Source organism: Chelonoidis abingdonii, chromosome 7 (assembly GCF_003597395.2).
Source record: "Chelonoidis abingdonii isolate Lonesome George chromosome 7, CheloAbing_2.0, whole genome shotgun sequence".
Lineage (NCBI taxonomy): Eukaryota > Metazoa > Chordata > Testudines > Testudinidae > Chelonoidis > Chelonoidis abingdonii.
In genome coordinates, this window is record NC_133775.1 from 19,385,853 (window position 1) to 19,406,746 (window position 20,894).

General features: G+C 41.9%; 1 protein-coding gene across 6 annotated transcripts in view; it reads left to right on the top strand.

Moving 5' to 3' along the window:
• AK4 (adenylate kinase 4) overlaps nt 1–10,907 on the top strand; it is a 75,387-nt gene extending 64,480 nt beyond the window's left edge. For 5 of the 6 annotated variants that reach the window (XM_032779605.2, XM_075067666.1, XM_032779602.2 and 2 more), the window contains exons 4-6: nt 4,730–4,902; nt 5,601–5,719; nt 8,343–10,907. In XM_032779605.2, the coding sequence (XP_032635496.1) occupies nt 4,730–4,902; nt 5,601–5,719; nt 8,343–8,457 (407 nt within the window). In that variant the 3' untranslated portion in view covers nt 8,458–10,907. The other variant, XM_075067668.1, reaches the window with a different exon arrangement.
• Nucleotides 10,908–20,894: the final 9,987 nt, after the last annotated feature.

Sequence of the window (20,894 nt, forward strand, 5' to 3'; positions counted from 1 at the left end):
TGAGGCAGCTCAGCTTATGACATCACAAAGGTGTTCAAGCAGCAGGGCTGAGATCCTTGCTTCCCTCCCTTTCATGCCTGTCCTTGGCACAAGTGCATTTTGGGTAGTAGACTCTTCTTGTCCTGTACCATAAGGTCACTGTACTCTAGGTAATCTGTCGTACTGGTGTTCTAGAATCGTTGCAGCTCCTGGCTTTAAATACAGGTGTGGAGAGTAAGGGTGTGCGCACACTATTTATTTTGGTGTAGCCTAGGGTACTTCTGGGCTTCTGACTTTCACCACTTTGCCACAATGCAACGTTTTGGCTTCCCTAGTCTGTGCTGTTGTGACGGACCAAAGAGCTGACTTGACTCTTAGGCTTAGGATGACCAGACAGCAAATCGGGACAGGGGCTGGGGGTAATAGGAGTCTATATAAGAAAAATACCCAAAAATCGGAACTGTCCCTATAAAATTGGGATATCTGGTCGCCCTAGTTAGGCTCAAAATGCCATCCTGGAGCAAATCACAAAACCAGACTTTCTTTTGGACTGTTTTCATTGGTTCTGATGCTGCAAAACAGCCCTTAAGGTCTGAATGACATTGGCCCTGGGATTTAACATGCCCAGTCCCTGTCTCTCTGCCTCCCACAAAAAGAAAGGCGCTAGCGATGAAAACGTGCTCTACAAAGCAGAAAAAATAGCTGGCGTTGGAGCAGGTGCCGGGAGCCGTTCTCCAAACAAAATGAATTGTAGTAAAGGTGCACTATTTTGTGTGTGTTTATTCAATAAAAACTGACTGGAGTAAATGTCACTCTGTACCTGGAGACTACAAACTCCAGCATGACATGTAGCTGTGCAAATTTGTTGCAGATCTGAGGTGTCCAGGGAGATAGATATTTATAATTGGTTTTTACTGGAGCATATCGTTACTGCTGGGTGGTGAGAGTAGCAGGCTTTAGCATTCCCTCTGGCTGGGAGGAATAGCGCTAGAGAATTCCCTCCTGAGCTTGAACAGAGAGGGATATAGAGTATTCCTTTGGGTTACTGGCAGAGATGCAAGATGAGGAACAGCTGACTTCTTCTACATATGGGAAGGCTTCTAGATGTGATGCATCCAGGTTCGGGTGTCCCTGGCTGACCTCTCTGTAAATGTCGGGAATAGTGGTGGTTATAATCTCAGATCATCCAGTGCTTGGTAACTGCTGGAGCACGGTGCATAACTGTTTTGGGGGTTTTTTTTGGAGGTACTTAGATTCTTGCTGTGCCATGGGGCAGTGAGTGTCTGTGGTGATACTGAGCTTGGAGAAAACAATAAGTAATTTTCGCTCTGTGAGCAAGTGGGTGAAAGCTTGGCCCGGAATGACTGGGCTTATTGACACCAACATTGGAGGTAATTTTGCATTATACACAGTTTGCCCTCGCTAGATACCATTATACTGGACACTTGATTATTCAAAACAAAATATAGCACCCCATGCTGCTCATCCTAAACTGCTTGAGAAGCCCCATCTGCCCTTCCGAAATGTTTTCTTGCTGTTGGTGTCTGATATCACAAAGGAGGGGTCAGGGTATCTTTTGTAAGAATATGAGATGGGAGTAGGGATTTCAAGGAGTTGGTGATGGCTGTAGAAACCATCTCAGTACAGTATCCTCTGCACCCCTTGTGCAAAACTAAACAGCATGTATATTTTAAATACTTGATTAAACCCTGAAGTATGGGATCTGATGGCTTCTCAACGTGCTTCCTGGATTTATTTTTCAGTTAAAGATTCGTTTCATGATTCCAGCCTCATTTTTCCCACAGCCACACTATCATCCATTCCATCTTGTTCTAGGCAAAGTCTCACACTCATACACCTGTTAGTGCTTGGAGAATCTCTTCCTTTTTTCCCCCTTCAGAATGATGGTGGCAAATTTACTCAGTAGTTTGGGTGAGAATCACTGTAGCAGTTGGTGAGTCATATAGAAAAAGCAGTTTACTGTGTATAATGCATGCTTTGCACAGCACCTCTGCACTAAATCCTATATTATTACTTACTAACCTGTAGGAAATTACAAGATTGTGTAACAAGGGGGCATGCTCCATTCTTGTCCTCTGATACCCCAGGGTATGTCAGTGCTACAGTTACACTCCTGTGCCTGGTCCATGTCAGCTGACTCTGGCTTGGGGTTGTTTAATTGCAGGGTAGATATTCAGGATTGGCCCAGGGGGTCCCAGAGCTCGAGCTGTAGGCCAACCATGAACATTTGCCCTGCAATTAAACAACCCCTTAGCCCAAGTCAGCTGACGTGGGCCAGCCACAGGTGTCTAATTGCAGCGTCGACGTATCCCCAGACACCTCTCAGGCTGTCTAGTAAGTGGCAAATGTTTGTGACTTATTTACACTGCTATCACCAACACCAATACAGTCTCATGCAGCAAAGTATTTACAGTGCTTCTCTACCTCTTAGCTCTTTCTCACTGGACCAGAGAGGAACAGAGGCCTCCCTTAGCTGAGATCTCTGGGCTCATCTAGCCCAGGTCCTCTTCCCCCAGTAACTCCTTTCTGTGTCTCCTTACATCCCTCAGCTGATGGACTAATTGTCTCATTCAGCCTGATCAGCCTGTCAGCTTGCACATCCCCAAACAGCCTCCTCTAGGGGACCTGATTGATGCCCAAGTGATCAGAGTGCTGGCTCCGGTCAGCTTCCAGTACTCATCACAGGATGGGATTTACAATCTACTTCGATTGAGAGTGAATTAGCAGTATATCCTTAACTGTTGTATTAAATCCCATATCTGTACTTGCCACCAATACATTATATATGCTATCAAGTGAACTGTGTTTTTTATAGAACTCGGCTGCTACAGGGACTGTCCCCTTTGCCCCCGCATCGCTTCCCTCCCCCAAACCCCTGCATGTTTACATGTGCTTTTGGATTTAGTATCTTCCTGTGACGGTGTCACTTCTGTAGATGGAAGAATGCATCTACACTAACAAGCAATACACTAGAAGCTAGGAAGACTTTTTTTTATTCTCTGTGGCTTTTAGTTCTAGGAAACGTGAACTGCAACAAAATACATGACGTGCCTCAGAATGTGTTCTATGCACATTTCATACACCCTTACAATCAAGGTGGAATTATAACACAACTAGCCCTAAACTGCATCTTGCTCACCCCTTGATCCTGCATTCTTCCAGGAGTGGCAGGTCTTGGAAGTGCTTATACATGCATAATCCCAGCTAGAGTGATCTGACTCAAAACCGTAGATCTGACTGCCCCTAAAACTTGGAAAATATCGGCTCCAGGTCTTAACAATGCAATTTGGACCCATCTCTAATCACAGCATCACACAGTGAAGCAGATAATTGCTGCCTGTGGAACTTCTCTCTTAATACATGCAGTTTAGCACAATCTGTTGCCATCATACCTGTGACAGGTTGCCCCCTTCAAGATGCCACCTGTTGCCATCATACCTGTGACAGGTTGCCCCCTTCAAGATGTGCTGAGATACCACTGAGACCCCTGTTCTGCCAGCCTGGGCCCCTTTTAACCTCTCTTGCTGAGCCAGGCTCTTAAGCCTCCCCTAGCACACATGCAGGCAGGGCCACACCCCACTGCAGAAAGACACAGACACTGAGATCAGCTCTGGGAAGACTCAGCTTAAGGGACTTGCCCCAGCACTCAGGTGCCCACCTCCCTTGGAGTGCAGACCCAAAGGTATATTGTCTTGCGCTGTAGAGAAATCTATATAACATACACTCATAAATTCGCCCCCTTCCTCAATGTGGAGGAAGATATGCACAACTCTTCCTCCCCCCCATTAGAAATTACAGAAACTGGGTTTAATAATAAACAAAACACATTTTACTAACTATAAAAAGGCAGATTAAGTGGTTAAAGGGGTAGCAAACAGGATAAAGCAGATGACTGAGCAAATAAAATGAAACACCCAAACTAAGCTTGATTCACTAAAGAAACAGGTTACAAAAATGTAATATTTCACCCTAAATGTTGAATTAGGCAGGATGTAGAGTTTCTGTAGCTCAGTGTTCTAGTTATTTCTTACACACTGGACCCCTGTTCCAGTCTGGACTCACCCCCTACCTTTCTAGTCTCCTTTGTCTCTTCAGGTTCTTTCAGCAGTCCTTCTTGGGTAGGCCGTGGAGGGGAGAGTCTGGAATGCCTTCCCTCCCAGCCTTAAAGGCAGGAAGCCTTCTGTTTCTGAAACTTGACCTCCCCCCTCCTCTCAGTGGAAAATTACTACAAGTCCAAGATTGTGTTTAGCACCAGGGAATCTGGTGGCACAGAGATTAGGAGACTTGGCTGAGATGTCACTGATACAGTGCTGAGAATTGATCCCCAATCTGAGTCCCAGCATTCTAATCATTGTACTTCAGAGCTATTCGCAGGTAGTCAGTCAAGTCAACAGTTAAGAACTTGGGTACACTGGGTGGTCATATGAAGCTTTAAAGGTGAATGTACCTTGTAGCGACTTGTATTCAACAATTAAGAGATACCGTGCATGCAACAAAGTGGGCTAAGGCATGGAGTGTAAATTCTTGTGTTTGTGTTAGTTTTAAGTGTACATCTGTTCAAAGCCTCAGATACTTATTGCTTTTGCTGTAACAGAGGACTGGCGGTTTTTCAACACCACCGCTGATATTGTGAAACTGTTCTTCACCATCCAATAAATATTAGTGTCCTTTGTTAATTCATGTGGTGTTTTTTTCTCTCTCTCTCTCTCTCCCCCCCCCCCCCATTCAGGTTTTCCTAGGACACTGGTGCAAGCTGAAGCACTTGACAGACTCTGTGAACTGGATCTAGTGATCAATTTAAATATTCCATTCGAGACGCTAAAAGATCGTCTAAGCGCTCGTTGGATTCATCCAGCTAGTGGAAGAGTGTATAATATGGAGTTCAACCCACCTCATGTACATGTAAGAGAATTTACCCCATTAAAGACTAATTTAGCTGGAGAAAATTTAAATCTACTTCTAAATCAGTGAAGATGTCTCCGCTCAAGAACGGCTTATTAGTCTTTTTAAAAATATTAGGGGGAGAAATCCTGTTCTACTCTAATAAGTAGTGAATGCATGGGAGTTGAATTCTTCTTGCTAGATGAGTTTTAGAAAACTAGTTAGGTTCTTCATGCTCAGGGGCCTTAAGAGGACAGCTGAAAGATTGTGTGCAAGGCTGTTTCCAATCAGACAAGATTTATTTAGGAAAATAAGATTTATGTTAATCATGGTGTAAGAAAATGTCCTACTATAATTACTGTGGTCCAGAATACCACAGTGTTTTATTGTGCAGTCACGGCACAAGTGATTATCCTGGGAGTTATGCAAGCTAGCACACAGATGCCATTGTTATCAAGGGAAAATACAAGGTGTTTTACAGTAACTGGTACTAGTGTCATAGATCAATGTTAATTATCCCTTTTCCTCAGATTTTTATCTACTATATATATTGTAGTAAGTAAAGTGTCTTTCAGTGATATCATCTTACATGAATGCAAGTTCTTTATAGCTGGCCAAATTCTATCCTCCGTTACACCCATGTAACCCCCATGGCTCACTGTGTGGCACTGGTTTAATCTGGCACAGTGTTCATGATGTATTGTTTGTCTTGTACGCAGGGGATCGATGACATCACGGGTGAACCATTAATCCAACGGGAAGATGATAAACCTGATGCTGTTGCTGCTAGGCTAAGAAAATACAAAGATGCTGCAAAGCCAGTAATAGAATTATATAAGTGAGTTTGAATGCACACAAGTAATACAGACAGTGCCTGTAAAAATAAGTGTTAAGTTTTCATCTCCACAAGTCTGTTCTTGGCTTGCTCAGGGATATCTTGAGGTGGCCTCTCCCAAGTAAAATTGCGTATGTGTTAAGATTTTTGCCTGGCCATAATCATCAGCCATATGCTATACCTTTTGGGGGCTGGATTCAGGGTCCCACTTGAGTGGCATATGGCAAGCGTAAAGAGCTGCAGTGGGTCAAAGAACTCTCCCAGGGCAGGAGCAGTGTAGGGGTAGTGGAAGGGGTGAGGATGGGAGCAGAAATGATGTACCTGTTGTGCTCGCTGCTATGGGGATTCTGGGCTGCAGAGCAGCCCTGGTGAAGCTGCCTTAAATTAGAACACACCCCAGGGCTGCTGTACCTTATGCCAAGGCCTGTTTCAAGCCCTACAGAAGCCCAGACCTCAGGCAGTGAGATGTGATTCCTTTGCCTTTCTTTCTCCTCTGCTGCCACTGGTTAGCTAGATTCTGTGCTCTGTCTCCTCTTTTTCTTTTCAGCCCAAAGCAGAGCCTTCCTTGGGTTCAGCTCAGGGGATGAGGCTAATTTTCCTGTTAAATTTAATTAGAGAGAGATTCTCCACTTCTCTATTATGCTTAGTCTGCTGCATAAGAACAGTTGACTCTTTTCAGTGCACATAGTGTTGTGTTTAGAAAGTGGCTAACAGGTTTTGGGTGCAGCCTAAATGACGATGAATACAGTTATTACACATGTCTCTAAGAGAATAGAATTGTATGCATGGTTTTTAATCTAGATTTTTTTTTTTTTTTTTTTAAAGGAGCTTTCTGTCTAGGTCCCTCCCTCTCCCCCCCTTTTTTTTTTTTTGGTGATCACCTCAGCTGTCAGCTTTAGATTGTGCTGGTGGAATCACACGGCTATTTCAATCATGCATCTGTAAGCAGATGTTTATGAGAGGAATTGTGATCTGTTGACTGGAGCACAGAAATGGAGCCATCTGTAAAATGGAAACATCCCCACCTGTCTCTTAAGGATGCTGTGTGTTTGACTGAAGCTGGAAGATTTTAAAATTAACATTTCTGATTCTTTTAACTTCTTTAGGTAGAGTCTCTCCAAGCACTGGACAGTGAGAAAGAGAAAAGCTTAGAGACACAACAAAACCAAACCTGTGCATAAAAGTGTAGCAGAAAATCAGTTTTAAGACTCCAGATAAATGGAGGTTAGTTACTTACTGGCAGCATGTCCCAGGCACAAAGACCACAACAGCTTTCTTTAAAAGTTAAAACAGACTCATGAATTATTTGCATTGTTGTAGTGCCTTGGAGCCCCAGTCATGGGCCGGGACGCCTTTGTGCTAGGGGCTGTACAAACACCACAAAGATAGTCCCTTGTTCCAAAGAGCTTACAACCTAAGTATAAGATGAGAGACAACAGATGGGTATGGTGTCAGCGTGCTAGGCAGTGTTCTTAGCACACCAGTTGCCTTCACATACAGTTTTATCTCGTGAACAACGGGGAAAGTGGAAAGGACTATCTCAACCCTCCATATTTATATGTGCACTAGCAAACCAGACATTGGTGTACGGCGTACAAAAAAAAGTCTCTCAAGAAGTTTGGAAGAACTTACTCCACTAACATTTTGAATGTGACTCACCAGCTACAGCTTCCTTCCCTGTAATTTTTTTCATTTTATTTTTCTGTACCAGTAAACATTTGGAGCCTGATGTAATAGGGCTAATCACATGAGTAAGATTATTCATATGCTTAAATATTTGTAGGACTGGCTCTTAAGAGAATGTGGTCGTGTTCTTGCCTATGCTGTGATTATTTTCGAGCATGTTTTGCAGTACTTGCTGTGCCTTGCTTTCAGCTCTGTGCTAACGATCTAGCGATTGAGACTGAACGTTTGAAAGCAATGCAGCATTCGGTAACACTTTAAAAGTTGAAATTAGTCATATGGAATGAAAGGGACATGAAGTACAAGGGATTGAGGCCCTAAGTCACCCAGGACCTTAAGCGTGTGAGTAGTCCCACTGAAGCTTGTGACACATGCGCTTCACTTTACATGTTTACGTCTGAGTCTAAGGCTTTTACCCTGCAGTTGTTCCTCTGATGACACATCCATTATAATGAGCTAGGAAATACACTGTAATGAGCAAAGCTGCACTGCAGAGGGACAGACTGTATAAGTCTCTTGTATATAAAATGTACATCTCATCCAAGATCCTAGGTACATCCTTGGGCAGGTAGCCCAAACTGCCGCCCTTCCTGCTGCAGCCACGCTGCTATTTGTAGCACATGTAGATCTACCTGAGCTGGGAATCACACCTCCCAGCTGCAATATAGACATACCCTAAGTAGTGAAGAATCAACGAGTAGATTAGATGAACATTAAGCATAATCGGCTTTTTGTTTCTACTGGCAATTACACAGCGCTTACCAAAAATTTGACCTGAAACTTGATCTGCAATCTAGAATGTTTATTCGAGAGCTACATTCATTTTTGTTGGTTATGCTCCTTTGCATATGAAGGCAAAGGATCATAGACACTGCATAGTCCTAATGTGTTCCAGAATTTTCAATCCATTATACTGATTTCTAATCTTAATTATATTTTTCAGGAGCAGAGGAGTCCTACACTCATTTTCTGGGACAGAGACCAACAAAATCTGGCCTTATGTTTACACTCTGGTTTCCAGCAAGATCCGGCCTGTCAGTTCCAAAGAAGCTGATTAACCATCTTATGTAGAGGATCAAGAATTTAATATGGTTGTTCATTTTGTTTCTCTGTGCCGTATTGGTGCTGTGCCCAGTTAGAGGATAGTACAAAGTCTAGAACAACTTCTTGGGTTTACTGGAGTTTACGGTTCTGGAAATGCAGTTACAGCCAGCGTTAGGGTGGAAAAGAACTTTCTGTTAAAGGTGAAGTCTGCTGGAATAAACTTTAGTTTTCATGCTATAAAGTATTGCTGATGTGATCTGGGAACCCTAATCAATGATGCAGATTTAGATATACTCTTTGTCAAAAGCAACAAAGAATCCCATGGCACCTTGTAAACTAACAGACCTATTGGAGCATAAGTTTTTGTGGGTGAATACCCACTTTGTCAGATTCTCAAACTTCAAGTGCGTCTGACGAAGTGGGTATTCACCCAAGAAGTTTTATGCTCCGATACGTCTGTTAGTCTGTAAGGTGCCACGGGACTCTGTCGCTTTTTACAGATCCAGACTAACACGGCTACCCCTCTGATATTCTTTGTCAAGTCTCTCTAACCTGTCACAGTTCCCTCCGACCTACTCTGAAGTCCATGTATATATGCAACATACTGCTCCATCACTCCACAACACCCTTTTCCTTGCAAAAGCTCTACATGGCAACTTTTTTATTCTCTCTGAGAAATAAAAACCCTAAATGCAGACTTTGACCCCATGGGGAATCAGTGAGTAATGTGGAAAATATTTACACTGAAAAGCTCAAATGTGAAGACAACATTTCCAGTATTAATAAACAGAGAAAAAAAAAATCCTGAGGGTTAAACATATACTTGTGCTGTCCACCAAAAAATAAATAAATGCTGCTATATGATCTAGTTTTCATTAAGTGGTATGATATATGCCAACCAATAGACCAGGAAACTGAGTAGGCCTAAGTTTGTCCATGAGAAATGAGTTGCACTAGTTTGTGCTTCGGTTGTTTATAACTTTAACACTACAAGATATGGGCATAGTGTATTAGTTTGTCCCCAAGATTTATTCTAATGGCTCTCTTCTTCTTTTTTTTTTTTTTTTTTTTTTAATTTCTCTGGAGTCTAGACCTTATATCTATTCTGCCTTATAACTGAGATTCTTTCTTTTCTAAGTATACAGGGGGCATTTTGGGGAGAAGTACTCTTAGCAGGGGATTACTTTTTCACATAATAATGGAACACTTCAGGTCTGGTCTTTCAGGTCTTACACAGACACAATTCTCATTGACATCTGTGAGAGTCATGCTCATGTGTTGGATGGCAAGAGTGGCAACCAATTGGTGGTATTTAAGCACTTTGTGAATCCAAAAGCAAATTGTTTATTCTTGTACATTCCTTGATAGTCAGGCAAAACTGACTGTTACTTTCTGTACGCATTGTTGTTGTAGTTGTGTTGGTCTCAGGAGATTAGAGAGACAAGGTGGGGAGGTAATATCTTTCATTGAAAGTTGGTCCACTAAAAGATAATGCTTCATCTGCCACCTTGTCTCTGTTACTTTATGCTCAGTCTAGTCTTGTGCTTGAGGTTTTGTTCAGTTAAGCATGCAGCTAATCTAAAAACACTACTCAGCTTTTTGCCAGAAACCTTTTCAAGCACTGAATAAAAACACTGCGTTTTTCTACAGGTGTCTCGATTTTTATATAGGCTTTTTTCTCTGTTCAGATTTTTAGCTTCTGGTTACAGCTAATGGAATGGGAAAGCTTTACTGTATTTTTTTTTTTGTCTTCTGTAGACATTAATTTCCAGTTTACAGCTACAGCAGCAGTGATCTGAACTACTAGTGATTCTTTTTTTAATTTGTGGGAGGAAATATTCCTGGATTGACAATATTACATGTGAATGAATTGTTGTGAACAAACCCCTTTAAGGTGTATGAAATCTCTTCCTCTGTTTCCTTTGTTCCTATTTTCGTGTGTTGAGTCATGAAGCTAGGTGTACTGGTGTCTTTTCTAAACTGGGATGAGTGTAAATTTGTTTGACTTGATCTTTAATACTTACAGTACCTAATTAACAGGGGGTGTGATTTACCTCAGAAGGCCATGTCTCCTCAAGTTGCCTTATTTTATAAGCTATTTAAGAAAAAACAAGATGTGTTTTTGGGAAATAAGAAGCTGAATTTTACAGAATAGCCGAGAACTCTTTACCAAGCTGTTTCAGTTGCATAGCTTGCTACAGTCCACATGATTATCAGTAACTAACCAGAAGAGCTACATCCATATTACAATAGACCACTAGTTTTCAAACTTCATGTTTTTGCAGACCATTTCAAAATGGCTGAGGGTCTCGGTGGGCCACTTAATGATCTTTCCAAATGTTGTTTGTACCGTTAGCTAACTATTGTAATGCGCTTTGGATAAAAGCATTATATTAAAAAAAAAAAAAAAAAACACCTTAATAATTTAACGTTTTTTATTCTACAAATAAAAGCACATAGCTCATATTTTAGTATCAGTCTTACCTTTCTAATGTGATGGATGTACCCTCTCTCCCCCACCACAGCAGCCACAGAGCTGAGGCTGGGAAGGAGGAAAGTATCTCCTCCGCCACAGCTTTGGAGCTGGGGAAAGTCGCCTCTTTCTCTGACCACTGCACCCCTAAATTCCTGCCCCCTCTCACCTATCCCCTACTCTCCCCGAAGCCACTATCTCACCTTACATGTGCGTCCTCTCCAGGGTCCAGGCACCTAATTAGTGGAGCCACGCAGGCATGGCTTCACTAACTAGGTAAGTGGCCCTTCATTTTGTCATGTGCAGCGGCCAAGGCATGCACCTTAGAGGGAGCTATCCATGGACCACCTGAATAGAGCTCGTGGGCCACTAATGGTCCGCAGAGCACAGTTTGAGAACCTCTGCAATAGACAATTTGATTAATTACAACAGTTAACAAGCAGGGCAAGTGTCTGCTGCTGAAATGTCATAGTTTCTGCTTTTTGCTCTCGAAAATACACTCCTAAAGAGTGGCTATAAATCTGTAGGGGGAGGATTCTTAGGTGGAACTTAACTTTGGCTTTCTGAGGCCTGGGGAGATTTTTTTTTTTTTTTTTTAAAGCACCAAAAGAATTGTCATCCTACATTAATGCATTTAGCATCTTCCTGGCTGGGAATGTTTGTCTTGGCATTCTTTTGTGATGGGAAGACAGTGGGTTATCGATATGTTTGCACCTTCCCTTCTTTCATACCACTCACATTACACTGGCCCAGTAGTGCACTAGATTTCCATCAGCCTTATTTGGGATTCCATGTTCTTCCCTATAAATCATAGCCCCCTCCTGCGCCTGGCAGTAGAAGGCACACTCTGGCAGTCCCAGAGTATTGCAACCAATTGGCCATTGTCATCACTACCCCATCAGACAGGCAGGCATCCTGTGACTATTTGCATCTTAGCCATGATGAGGCTGAGCAGTATTGCACAGTACGCTCTCTCACTGAGGACTGTGACTGTTGCATTCACACTAGTATAACTAGGAAGTTGGACCCTATTTTGATTATAGAACCACTGTGAAATGTGGTGAGGTCAGTGCCTGCCTAGCTGGAATGCATGGCTTTGATCTGGGATCAGACAGCTTTCTAAATGTCATTACTGTCCCTTTCTAAGTGAGACAAAGCAGAATTGGTATTTGCACTGCTGTGGTATGAAAAGGCTGAGTGGAAAAACCCCAATGGCCTGAACCGATCTCTCCACTAGTGTATGGGGCAGGGTTTTGGGGTGTGTGGAGGGAACAGCCTAGAGGACATGAGAGATGTGTGCAACCCTTCCTGGGAACCTATGTTGTTCACCAGGGTGTGTATCCATAGGGTTTTGGGGGCAGGGCCAAGAATGGGAGATGTAGCACCAGTTATGAATCTGTCGGGTTGGGAGGCCTGGTTCTATCCATTCTCCCCTAGTTGTCTTCTACTGAAGGTAATGATATAAAGGAGGCACTGAGGTGTTCTAAGGCCTGCTCTCAATGGGAGACTTCCCACTGACTTGAATGGAGCAGAACTGAATTACAGCACTAACAAGGTTCTCTGGTGTGGGAGGACAGGGAACAGCCGTAGAGCATGTGGGAGATCTGTGCTAACTTTATGGATGAGGAGATCCTAAAAGGGATCTACCATCCATCTAGTTAAAACATACTTGTAATGATTAGTTCTTTCCACTAGTAGGACTATACTCGAAACAAAAGAAAGGGCTCAAATTCATAATATATGTTAGCAACAAAAGGGATTATTTGAAAGTAAAACTGCTGCTTGAAGAAACAAATGAGGCTCTTGGAAAACCTCTTTTTTCGCAAAGGGGTTAGGTAAAGATATTTGAATTATTTAAAAACATGCTAATATAGGGACAGTGGGAGTTGCTTGTGTGCACATCTCTGACTTTGAATGCTGGTGTGTTCCAGTCACTGCATGGGACAAGCAGCAAAGAATCCTGTGGCACCTTATAGACTAACAGACGTTTTGGAGCATGAGCTTTCGTGGGTGAATACCCACTTCGTCAGATGCATAGGGCAGATCACTGCTGGATTTCTAGCCATCTTAGGAATCGCATATGCTGTAGTAGTCACTGTTTGTTGCCATGAGTGTCCGTTCTGTGGGATGAGGATTGCCAGAAGGGAAGGCGCTAGGGCAGCAGTCTTCTGAGCACTTGCATTCCCACATGCTACTGAGAAGTGTGATGGAGGGAATGCCAAGTCTGGGAGATGTCTGGATGGAGCCCTTGAAAAGTGACTGCTGTAGGGGGTGGCGAAAAGAATAAATATGACACCTAATTAAAAATTCCCAATATCTAAAATATATGGGGTTAAATTTATCGAAGTTGCTAAACTGCTGCAACTGTGGAGTAGGAGGAAAACACTGGTGGAAAGATAAGTATGTGGGAAGGGATGCATTTGAGAACATTTTCTGTTTCCCAATAAGTGTTAAGCTTGTCAAAGTTAGACTCAGGACTCACAGTTTGTCAGACCACTCTGTTTTATTAGCACAGCGCTCTGCTAATACACCCAGATAATGTGAGCCCCATACAAGACACAAACTATCTTATTTATACAGATAAAAAGGGGGGGAGCACTTAGCAAGATAACAAAGGAAGCAGAATCTGATAAGTTTACCTGGGCTAGCCATGCATATTTTATTTCCTTACTAACTATTACCGATCTTCTGTTAATGTTTTGCCATTAGCACCCTTGTTTATGCCTAATGTTTCTTTTCCTGGCACCTGTATTTCAACATTTCTTATTTCTGCTTAAAGGTACATACAACATTTCTTTAATCCATTCTTATTTTTACAATATAATTCATTCTACTTTCACAAGCTCCTGCTGGAAATGCTATGTAATCTCCATTTTAAGCAAGCATTCAAATCCAGGGTCTCATTTCCCTGCCTTTACCATCTTGCCCTCCAGTGCCGTTCAGAGGGATATATTTGAACAGCGTCATTTGGGGTTTTCCTTTGTACCCATTATTTTTATTTGCTTTTCGTCTCTGTATTGAACACATTAAATGTTTTAAGAGTCTTCCTTGAGATCATTTGCCTTATCTTTATCCAAGCCTACGAAAGAGCAAATGCTGCTATTCCCATTGTTTTTCAGGCTGTTGTATTTCATAAGACCAGAGGCTCTTTTGGGCATCTCATGCTGCATCTTAGGGAAATTATTCCTCTAGTTATGCAAAGTGAATGGCTTAGAACAACATTTGGACATGCTGGAGTCACAACAATTCCTAGATGGATGGAGACCTGCACCTTTGAACTGTAGCTAGAACAACTTCCCCTTTATTATGCCTCTCTCTCTGTCCATTAGTAGCCTGCATGTATAATTTTTCATATCGGGCTTTATAAACATTTAATTAGTCCTCAGGCAGTGCATGCTACCCCTATTTTGCAGATGGAGGTATGCAACTTGCCAGAGATCGCTTGCTGACTCTGAGCGTGGGGCTGTAATCCTGTGCACAGTGCATTGGACTACGTGTATGTAACATTCTGCTGAAGAAGTTACAAAACTACCTGTTGGAGACACGTCCATTCCCTGTTCCCACACAGTAGCTGCAAACGCCATTCTTGGTTGCCTTTCTTCTGCAACTGTTTTTTTTTTTTTTTTTTTTTAATTGTTAGGTTTCCCTTAAAGTTACCATATTTAGAAGATGATTGTTGCATGTCCAGGTTGTTTTGAATGAGAACTTTGTGCATTATTCATAGGATAATAGGACTTGAAGGGACCTCAAGAAGTCATCTAGTCCAGTCCCCTGCACAAATGGCAGGACAAAGTATTATCTAGACCATTCCTGACAGGTGTTTATCTGGCCTGCTCTTAAAAATCTCCAATCCACAACCTCCCTAGGCAATTTATTCCAGTGCGTAACCACCCTGACAGGAAGATTTTCCTAATGTCCAGTGTAAACCTCCCTTGCTGCAATTTAAGCCCGTTGCTTCTTGTCCTATCCTCAGAGGTTAAGAAGAACAATTTTTCTCCCTCCTCCTTCTAACAACCTTTTTATGTACTTCAAAACTGTTCTCACATCCTCTCTGTCTTCTGTTAATGTTCTTAGATTTTAAATTCACTGATACTGTCTCTACTGCTGGCAGTTTTAAAATCTAGATTGGATGTTTTTCTTTAAAAAATATAGTCTGGGTATTATTTGGGTGAAGTTTTATGGCCTGTGTTATACAGGATGCCCGACTAGATATCACAATGGTCTCTTCTGACCTTGGAATCTGTGAATCGATAATTGCTATTCTTTGTGGCATCTACAAACTTTTTTAAGGTCAATTTTTTTTTAAGAGTTGTAAATTCTTTACATCAGTTCAACACCTGATCACCTTGGGGATAATACTATATTTACATACCATAGCAGGGCATTGCTGGCTCGACATAAAGCACTGTATAAGTATGAAGTGTTGTTTATTTCAAAATTGGCACTCACAGCATGTGCATTCCTCAAGGTTTAATGATGCTATGGATTGGAGTGGTAGTGACTGACTTCAGGAAGTATACTAATACACTGCACCTGGTTGCACTGTCATTTCAGCACTAGGTTTTTAATTTTTGCGTTTGTAAGATGGCTGCCACACCTGTTCTTTAGTGCAAAGCAGAATCCAGGAGACCCGAATTGGGGTAGGAACCCCAAAACTCACTTGAAACTGGGTACAACCTGGCAATCTGTGTTAAATCCAACAATTTATGATGATCCCGCTCATCCCAGAGTCCAGCTCTACCTTTTTAGTTGTCTATGCTGTGTACAAAGGGGTGGGGTGTTTGGAGTGTACAGTTAAAGGGAGGGAATGTATTACCTTAGAACAGCCATGGGAGGGCTTGTTAGAGGTTTTAGGCCCTAAATAAATCCACTTTTTTTAAGGCGAGGAACAGGTCTAGTTTTACAGGCATACACTAATTCAATATTGCTGTGCAAATTATTGACAGATACTTGTGCTGTGTTCTTAAAGGGTGGATCCAATCATTGCAGAGAGAAACCTCTTCAATTTGAACTGCATACCATCCCATAGCACTTGAGTCATAGAACCTACCTAAGTTAGTTATTTTACTTCAGCTTTCTCCTATAGTCTGAATCCTCCTGTCAGAACACCACACAATTCCCCACTCCATCGCCTGACTTTAGTACTTTACTGTGAATCTTACAGTTTTTTTTTAAATAAAGTGGTGACAATTCTGTAATAAACCAAAGTGGGGGTTGGGAGCAGGAGGTTTCCTCTGTCTATCCTCTCGCCTACGGAACCATTTGGTATTTGTATGTTTTCCTGATGGCTGTAAATGGAACCGCAGGTTTATTCTTGGATGGTCTCGTCCCTGGAGAATCACTACAGCTATTTGCCATTTGCTATATGTAAATATTTTTTTTTCCCCTGCTTCTACCTGTTTTATGTGGTGTTTAATTTGTGGCAAGACCTGGCACTAACTAAGATCATGCTCTTTGGTGAGCACCAGCTGTGTATTTGCTCCTGTGTGCGCAGAAGGAGACAGTCCCTGTCTCTGGGATCTTGCAATATACAGCCTCTGACCTGCAAACTTCTCTACATGACACTTGATTTTTAATTTTCTCCTGGGGATTTGAGGAGCTTAGCTTTGCAGTTTGGCGATGCAAACACCTGGATCAGTGCAGAGATGTATTCATGCTTTTGGCAGGATGAGTTTAGAGGCTACTTTGTGAAGGTAATGCTGTCAGCAAAGGAAGAACTTGCTTTTCGGGTAACTCCTTCCTTTGCCCCTCTAATAGTAATGCATCCTTCTGCTCCTGGGGTTATTGTGTCTCTGGTTGCTTAATTATTTTTCCCAATGAAGGAATTTGCATATAGTGTAATGTACATGAATGCAACTGAATCACATTAGGGAACTTTTTTGTGTAAATTGTCCAGAAATCCAGGTACATTTTTCCATCTCTGCAGAATGTAACAATTGAAAGAATAACAAAATTGATTACCCCCCATTTATCTTGAGCACCCCTCTCTCTATGGACGTGTGAAAGTTTGGGCTGGGCATTCTGGTGACTGAGTCCCTTTCAAGACCCATTTTAAAGCTTTTCAAACAGGAGTCTTCATTAATCAAGGAGACAAAAATCAGTGTGTAGTAGTAAGAAGTCTAGCCACTTCTCCCCAGGGCTCCCTGTCTCTGCTTTGTTCCTCCCCACACCATGCCTCCTAATTGGGAGGTCATCTGTCTGTGTGGTACCCCACTGTACTGCCTCTCTGCTGTCTCTTGAACTCTCAGTGGGTCACTTTTAATGCAAGAGATATTTGACGCATCATTGTGACTGCAAGAAGCCTGGAGGCATCTACCCAGCTGAAGTCTTTTATTGGCAAGACCTGGTTCTTCTTTTAGCTCCACTGGATGACCTTTGTGGCTCTTCCTGGAGTCAATGGGCAGTAGTTCCATTACTGAATGAATCAGGGCCACTCTGTCATGAAGACCACATAGCCACCATTATGACCATTCAGCAGGTTCAGTGCACTTGGAAGAGCAGTGATTGAAGAGATGTGATCAGATTTAGTTACTCTAGTAGCACAAGTAGGCATCTGTCATTCTAGTCTGATGCTGGCCCACAACACTGGAAAGGACTTAGATCAAAATTGCAGTGACTGTGTAGTGAAATCTGAATTTGAGTCAGTCCTGATATCAGCTTGCTAAGCTTTAGAGCTCCTTTACGTCATAAGCCAAACAACACGCTAAGGGTTTTCTTTGCCTATTATAACAATTTATTTCTCCGCAAAGGCAAGTTTACACTGGAGTAACCAAATATGGAATTATAACAAAATGTTCCAGGAATGGAAAGCAACATTTAATAAGATGATCGTACTTGTCCTAAGGAAAATACCAAGGGAAAGAACACTCTCTTCTGCTCAGCTGTTAGATATAACAGAGAGTGCACATTAACTGAATCTGTTCCTAAATAAGTTGCCTAACTAGATATAAACCAACACCTGATAAACAGGCACTTTATTCTTATGATAAACTTTGTATTTACATCTAGCATTTTGTATCCAAGAATCTGAAAGCATTTCACAAACATTTAATTAAATCTCTCAATTCTCTCAATTCCTGCAAAGGAGGGAAGCGTTCTTATCCCCATTTTACAAATGGGTAAATGGAGAGACATACTTGTAAGTGACTTATCGAAGACCCCCGAGTCTATTAGGCCATGGGTGTGACCGGGAATCCTAGTTCTAGGTTTTCTCCACTAGACCATAAAACTGTCACTTCTCAAGATACCGTTTGTGATAATTGTGACAATTTACTTTAAGTCCACATAACTCCCTTGATACTAGGAAGCCTGTTGACTTGTTAGTGTTCGTTAAAACTCTTTCTCTGTGTATGAGTTGGACAATTGTTTCATGTGGGGAGGCAATCAGTTTATAAGCCTCTTCCATTCTCCCCTGTACCTCCTACTGGTAAGAAAGGGCTAAATTCTAGCACTACTGTACTTTTCAGTGTCATTACTAGAAACTTACTGATGTTACCAATATTACAGTAAATGATTAGCACTTATTTTTCAGCTAATCTACTGTTGAGAGTGGAGCACACCTGCTTCAAGATTCTCTTTCCATCACTTATTGGTGGAGGTTTTAACTGCTTTTATTTTTGGTAATCTACCATCAGGATGTCTGTCTTGGTGCTAATTTTGTACATTAGTTTCTGTTGTGAGACGCTTCAGAGCCAATAGACTGAACCTGATTCTTCCCTGCTACTTGTGTAAATCACAGGGTAATACTTTACCCAGTTGTAAATGATGACATAAGGTTCAGGGCAATGCAGAACCAGGCCCACTATGAGAAAATGATCTTGAACATGCCTTTGCCAGATCATATGCTATGAATGCCCCCAAATGATTGTAGTCAGCACTCAGCTGTCTTGAACTGGGGGAACAACCTCCAACATTCGTTAGTTTTTGGTTTCGCTTTCAGCCAATAATTCAAAGATGACCTCTTTCCAAAGCCAGAAACTTTAAAGGGCTTGTATGGTGAGCAAAGAATGGCTATGCCAGGCACTTCCTAATAGATTAGATCACTTTTCTTCAGTGCATGAAGGGGGTCTAGGACTTTATTGATAACATCCATGGGGACAGGTTATTTTTCTGTTAGAGTAGACAGAGTGAGTAAGAGCACTGCATGGTTGGTTTTATGGATTTTTTTTTTTTTTTAATGGCAGTAGTAATATGAGGAGGCATCTTGAGTTTAAAAAGCCTGTACAAAAGAAGAATCGGGTTACACATTTTTTACTTTCCCATTTGTTTGTGAATGCCCATTTCATTACAGGAACAAACACTCACCCAAATGCTTTCTTCACCTATCCCCTTCAGCAAGGCTGTCTGTGCTCAACCAGTTCTCACTGGTGCGGTCATTAAATTCCAAGCCTGGATAGTATAAGTTCTGGGTTACATTTTTGCCGTATTAAAACCTGTCCCCCAATTCCTACCATGTTATCTCCCATTTCGTTTAATGTATAAAACATGCCCTGGGTGTAGGGCTCTTCTCTGGCCAGCAGGCATTACCATAGAGCATTTCACCAGAGGTCTGATTTTTCAGAGTCGCTGACCATCCACATTCTCCATTGACATCAATGGGAATTTCTGGTGCCTGGAATCTTTGAAATTCATCTGGGTGATCTTAATTTCAGAAGCAACAGCCTGATATTTCAACACGCATCTGCTCCCTTCCTGCTGCTTAGCACTCTCTTACTCACCAAGATTAATTAAAGTAGTGTCTTTTGTTTGTTCAGTCAAACCACATTTGTATGAATCCTTTCAGTTTGTGGAATACTTTGGTTCAGCTCCCCTCCCCTGTGAATTCCATATGTACAACCAAGCTGCATGAAAAGCAAATATTTAGTAATTTAGCTTCACTGCTTGTATTCTACTTAGTTCATTGTTCCTTTTGGCTGTGATGTTTCTCAGAGCTGGGTCTTTGGGCCCCTCTAAAAGCTTGAGCTTCTCAGACTTCGGAGAACTGGAAATGTAAAAGACATTCCAGTTACAGACAAAGTTTCTAGCCCGTTTTCCTTTTCACATGTAAAGACATAAATTGAAAGGAAACTTCACTTTCATTTCTGCAGCTGGGAACTGGAAGGCGTCTGATCAGCATAACATATTTTTATGTAAAAAGTTAGTCAAATTTGGGATGTCTCTAAGTGAGTCCTCTTTCAAAATCACTCTTAAATCCTTCTGTTGGCCCTGGGATAAAGTTGCACAGAGACAATTGTTTTGCAAATCTGTGCAAAATATTAAGACCAACTGTGAATCAAATAAGCTAAAGAGGACCTGGACTGGTCTGCATTTGGACTGTATAACATCAACTATCCCCAGGACGTTGTGAACTTAGCACCTGCAAAGATTGGGGTGGGGTAGTGGGGGGAGTAGTTTCCAGGGAGGAAAGAGACAGGAGGAATCAGCAGAGTTCTACTCCCCTGCCCACCCATCCCCCATTTGAGTTATGGTATGTTCCTCCAGGCTTCTGCAATGAAAATATTGTGAATAAAACATCTTTCTTAATCACCATTGCTGTATTCAATGTTACAGAAATCGTGACTCGGGAAGCTTCAGTTCACCAGCCTGATTCATGAGGAAAGTGAGTCGGTATTTAACAGGAGAGTTGGCAAAACGGGGAGATGTGACTTGTGTCTGTGGTGCTCTGTCCAAAGGTTCACTGGGAACTGAGTACATTGTGTAGGAGCAAAGATGATCCTTGAAAACAGAGAACAATGTCATGCCATTTCTATCACTCTGGACTATTTGTTTAAGAACATGCCTGAAATTGTTCTTTATTTTCGTTCATACCTGTAGTGGGCCTGAGTTAAACTTTTGATTTAAAAGTGACAGATAAGCATAGGAATTGCAAAGGTCACTGTTCTAGTATCTGATTCATCCTGGAGCATGAGGTGCTTGGGTTTATTTTTATCAGAATATTCAAAGTGTCTAATACTTACAAGCAACCTCCTGTGTACATTG